The sequence below is a fragment of the Physeter macrocephalus genome, chromosome 21 (assembly GCF_002837175.3).
Source record: "Physeter macrocephalus isolate SW-GA chromosome 21, ASM283717v5, whole genome shotgun sequence".
Taxonomy (NCBI): domain Eukaryota; kingdom Metazoa; phylum Chordata; class Mammalia; order Artiodactyla; family Physeteridae; genus Physeter; species Physeter macrocephalus.
Genome location: NC_041234.1, coordinates 61378718 through 61384603, shown reverse-complemented (window position 1 = coordinate 61384603; position 5886 = coordinate 61378718). Strand labels below are relative to the sequence as shown.

Genomic DNA, 5886 nt, shown 5'->3' with positions numbered 1-5886 from the left:
AGAAAGGAGGGAAGGAGGGAAGAAAGGAAGGAAGAAAGGAAGAAAGAAAGGGAGAAGACAAAATAAAGTAGGATAAAGTATAGTTATTAAAATAAAAAATAATTATTAGGAAGAAAAATTTATATTAAAAAAAATAATAAAGACAAAACAAAAAACGGGTCGGTCTAACCCTAGGACAAATTGTGGAAACAAAGCTATACAGACAAAATCTCACACAGCAGCACACACATACACACTCACAAAAAGAAAAAAGGGGAAAATAATAGTATGTCTTGCTCCCACCAGACAATCTCACACCGCAGCACACACATACACACTCACAAAAAGAAAAAAGGGGAAAATAATAGTATATCTTGCTCCCAAAGTCCACCTCCTCAACTTGGGATATTTTGCTGTCTATTCAGGTTTTCCACAGATGCAGGGCACTTCAAGTTGATTGTGGTGCTTTAATCCGCTGCTTCTGAGGCTGCTGGGAAATACCTCCCCCTCTCCTCTTTGTTCGCACAGCTCCTGGGGTTCAGCTTTGGACTTGGCCCCGCCTCTGCGTGTAGGTCGTCCGAGGGCGTCTGCCCTTTGCTCAGACAGGACGGGGTTAAAGGAGCAGCTGATTCAGGGGCTCTGGCACAGGCCGGGGGGGGAGGGAGGGGCACGGATGCGGGGCGAGCTTGCGTCGGCAGAGGCCGGCGTGTCTCTGCACCGGCCTGAGTCGCGCAACACGTTCTCCCGGGGAAGCTGTCCCTGGATCCCGGGACCCCGGCAGTGGCGGGCTGCACGAGCTCCCAGGAGGGGCGGTGTGGAGAGTGACCTGTGCTCGCACACAGGCCTCTTGGTGGCGGCAGCAGCAACCCTAGCGTCCCACGCCCGTCTCTGCTATCCGCGCCGACAGCTGCGGCTCGCGCCCGTTTCTGGAGCTCCTTTACGCGGTGCCCTTAATCCCCTCTCCTCGCGCCCCAGGAGGCAAAGAGGCAAGAAAAAGTCTCCTGTCTCTTCGGCAGCTCCGCGCCCGTTTCTGGAGCTCCTTTACGCGGTGCACTTAATCCCCTCTCCTCTCGCACCAGGAGACAAAGAGGCAAAAAAAAAGTCTCTTGTCTCTTCGGTAGCTCAGCGCCCGTTTCTGGAGCTCCTTTAAGCGGCGCGCTTAAACCCCTCTCCTCGCGCACCAGGAAGCAGAGAGGGAAGAAAAGGTCTCTTTTCTCTTAGGCAGCTCCAGACTTCAACCGAACTCCCTCCCGGCTAGCCGTGGCGCACTAGCCCCTTCAGGCTGTTTTCACTCTGCCACCTCCAGACCTTTCCCTGGGATCCGACTGAAGCCCGAGGCTCAGCTCCCAGCCCACGCCCGCCCCGGCGGGTGAGCAGACAAGCCTCTCGGGCTGGTGAGTGCCGGTCGGCACCGATCCTCTGTGCGGGAATCTCTCCGCTTTGCCCTCCGGCTGCGCTCTCCTCCGCGGCTCCGAAGCTTCCCCCCTCCGCCACCCGCAGTCTCCGCCCACGAAGGGGCTTCTCGTGTGTGGGAACCTTTCCCCTTCACGGCTCCGTCCCACTGGTGCAGGTCCCGTCCCTATTCTTTGTCTCTGTTTTTTCTTTTGCCCTACCCAGGTACGTGGGGAGTTTCTTGCCTTTTGGGAGGTCTGAGGTCTTCTGCCAGCATTCGGTGGGTGTTCTATAGGAGAAGTTCCACGTGTAGCTGTATTTCTGATGTATCTGTGAGGAGGAAGGTGATCTCCGCGTCTTACTCTTCCGCCATCTTGCCTCAATCTCCAAATTTCCTCTTTTTATGAGGACACCAGTCATGTTTGATTAGGACCCATCCTAATGACCTCATTTTAACTTGATTACCTCTGTAAAGACCCTGTTTCCAAATAAGTTCACATTTCGAAGTCCTCAGAGTTAGGACTTCAATGAATCTTTTTTTGGGAGACACAATTCAACCCAAAACAGGCAGTTAAATATTATCAAATGAATTTTGATCACAAAATCATTTTTCTCATATACAACTGAAACATTAAAATATACTAAATTCTCTTTTTTTTTCATTTTTCGTGGCATGAGAACATGTCTTATTTTTATGAGGATTTATGGGCAGTTGTTACCCAATTCATAGGAACTCATACATTATTACTCATTTGATACCCAGTAAAAATGAAAAAGAGTAAACTCTCAGAATCGTAAATATCCAAATCTTTACGATTCTAGTCTGCTTGGAAAACTGTATATAGTCTGAAGGGTTTAGTATAGTACATATTAAATACACATTTTCCAAAAGAACTGAAGAATATTTCTGGACATTATGATACCAAACAGAAAAATTTCTCGAAATATTTTAGTTCTTCAAAAGGCACTTTCCTCAAGCTACCAGATTATAACGTCTGTCCTTTATATAACTGGACAGCCAAAACAATGTCTGACACACTTTAAATAGGAAGGAATGTTTGAGACACATCATTTCATGCTGCTTCCAACTTCTTGTTTCAAAGAGAATAAACAGCTTTTCTAAATCTTGGCCCTAGAAGAAAATATTGAATATCCTGTACATTATTATTGCTATGCATCTGGAACAATTAAAGAAGAATTCCTTTAAGAGAAAATTGCTGCTACTTACTGTTAACTAGAATATTTACTTTTACATGTCCACTTTTCTTATTAATGACTTAAATGATTTGGGAGTTTTGGAACTGCCATGGGAGGCTGCCCAAGGTAAAAGGAACCATGCATACAACTGCTTTGACCTAGTTGAGTTTCCTCAGTGACAGAAATATGGTGGGATGAGCTGGATAAAGCCAGAGTCTGGATGAACCTGTTTAATGTCATATGAGACTAATCCAAATAGGACTAGCTCTTAGGAGATGGGACCTGTCCAAAAAAAGAGGTATTTATAGTAGAAGTGTGGTAAAGTGGTGTCAGTTGCAAGATAATTATCCAATTCATATAAATTGTACTCTGTGTATTTTTTTCTTGAGCAAAAATGGTAAGATACATGGTAAATCAGAAATGTTTGATCTTTTGTACATTAAAAACTCAGCTTGTGGTATGCTTCAAAAGTATGAGAAATGTATGAATATCTTGCTTTGGAACAATAATTTTAGTAGTCAGGTGTGAGGAATGGAAACTGAAAACCTGCTAAGACTTTTGTGGTACCAATGAGTGGTTCAGATGCCAAATAGGCTCAGGAAAACCACAAGACATCCCAGATGGAGAGACTGTCAGCATTCTATTCAACTGATGCATTAATAAAGAAAGATGATTGAGAAATGGGTTTTGTTTTATTAATTGTCCTTTCAAAGTTTTTCCTAATCTGCTTTTTAAGGGACACATTTTTTTTTCAGGAGGAATTCTACTTCAGTAGTGTACAAGCTCCCCACTGGTGAAAGCTTTCTCTGACTATCACTCTGACTTTATCCTAATCTAGTGTATGAAGGTATTTTGTAACATAAAAGAACAGATGATACATTCATCCCCAAAATTTGTACAAAAGTTACTGATAGTACACAGTCAGACTTCTAAACTGTAGAGCTCTTACTTAGTGCTAGTATATTTGTAAAGTAGGTCATATTTGAAAAGAGCCTAGAGAAAATCATTCTATGAACTGATTCTGTGACCTTTATTATCTATATGTCTACCAAGGCAGTGTCTACTTGTAAAATGTGTTTCTTTATATATATATATTTTTCTTTCCAAAAATTTTTTGTATACAGGATAAAAAATTTCAAAGCATAAAAAGTATAAAAAGGTACAAAAAGAGTGTGAAAAGCGAATAAAAATGTATATAGTGAAAAAACACCTCTATCTTGATCCTTTTGTCCCTCAGTTCTTCCTCCCAGAGGCAGTCACTCTTAAAATATTTTTTGCTCTATGCATGCATTTAAAAGCAGCTGTATATATTTGTAAATACACATGTATGTACATTAAAAATATTATACAAGGACTTCCCTGGTGGCACAGTGGTTGAGAATCCGCCTGCCGATGCAGGGGACATGGGTTCGTGCCCCGGTCCGGGAAGATCCCACATGCCGCGGAGCGGCTGAGCCCGTGAGCCATGGCCGCTGAGCCTGTGCATCGGGAGCCTGTGCTCCACAATGGGAGAGGCCACAACAGTGAGAGGCCTGCATACCACAAAAAATATATATATATATACAAAAGGAGCATACTATATTAATTCTTATGCATCTTGCTTTCTTCATTTAATATAGCCTGAAAATTGTTCCATATAAAACTTTAAAAATTTGAAGTGCCTTACTTTATTAATATAGGTCACCTTTCCAACAGTCAAAAGGAAATATAGCATTGAATTTACACTTTCAAAGTTAATTGTATGTGCATGAATGTAATATTATGATTCAAATAGAGTATTTTTTTTCTTTGAAAACTGGCTTTCAGGTGCCTGCTTTCAAAGTAGAATAATAAAATAATATAGAAAATTCAAGCATACCTGAAATCCCCCAAACTGAAATAACCAGATATCTGTTTTTATTCTGTGCTCTAAACTTACCAGAAAAAAGCCATGGTAAATAAGCAAGCAGATAGCAAAGATTTAGTTTGAAAACAAGTTCCAAAATATTTTGAAGACAGTACAAATTCAGTTTAATGTTCTGACAGAACTCTGAGCAAGAAATCATGACTTCCAGTCCCAATTTTGCCATTAATTATTTGTGACATTATAAGTAAATTATCTTACTTCTCTGGACCTCATGGTTATTTTTTTTTCACCTGCAGAATGAATGGGGTGGATGATGATTAAGTTGATGATGATGATGACAATGATAATATATGATAATAATAATAATAAATGTTAATTACCCACTTACTTTGCACTAAGCACTTAACAAACGTTAGTTAATTTACTCCTCATAGCAACCCAGTGAGGTACATACTATCTCCACTTTTACACATGATGAAACTGAAGCTTATTAAGGTTGCATATACAGTTTCTCAGGATCACAGAGTAAGTGGTAGAATCAGAGTTAGAATCCATGTTTTCGGAATCTGAAGACTCAGTGACTATTTTCCAATCTTTTTTCTTAATTTATGCTTGATTTTCACAAGCATAAGAACTTCACCTGCCCCCACTGTGTTGCTTTTTTTTTTAAGTTTTTTAATTTCTTAAACATATTTATAACAATTTCTTTCAATTCTTTATTTTTAACATCTTTATTGGAGTATAACTGTTTTACAATGGTATGTTAGTTTCTGCTTTACAACAAAGTGAATCAGTTATACATATACATATGTTCCCATATCTCTTCCCTCTTGCATCACCCTCCCTCCCACACTCCCTATCCCACCCCTCTAGGTGGTCACAAAGCAAGAGGTGATCTCCCTGTGCTATGCAGCAGCTTCCCACTAGCTATCTAATTTACATTTGGTAGTGTATATATGTCCATGCCACTCACTCACTTCATCACAGCTTACCCTTCCCCCTCCCCATATCCTCAAGTCCATGCTCTAGTAGGTCTGTGTTTTATTCCCATCATACCACTAATCTCTTCATGGCATTTTTTTTTCTCAGATTCCATATGTATGTGTTAGTATATGGTATTTGTTTTTATCCTTCTGACTTACTTCACTCTGTATGACAGACTCCAGGTCTATCCACCTCATTACAAATAACTCAGTTTCATTTCTTTTTATGGCTGAGTAATATTCCATTGTATCTATGTGCCACATCTTCTTTATCCATTCATCTGTTGATGGACACTTAGGTTGCTTCCATGTCCTGGCTATTGTAAAGAGAGCTGCAATGAACATTTTGGTACATGACTCTTTTTGAATTACAGTTTTCTCGGGGGATATGCCCAGTAGTGGGATTGCGGGGTCGTATGGTAGTTCTATTTGTAGTTTTTTAAGGAACCTCCATACTGTTCTCCATAGTGGCTATACCAATTTACATTC

General features: G+C 40.9%; 1 protein-coding gene across 1 annotated transcript in view; it reads left to right on the top strand.

The window, feature by feature from the left end:
- POF1B (POF1B actin binding protein) overlaps positions 1-5886 on the top strand; it is a 92932-nt gene that overhangs the window by 40299 nt on the left and 46747 nt on the right. Inside the window, 1 exon segment of the mRNA XM_055081592.1 lies at positions 1212-1348. Coding sequence (XP_054937567.1) covers positions 1212-1348 — 137 coding nt within the window.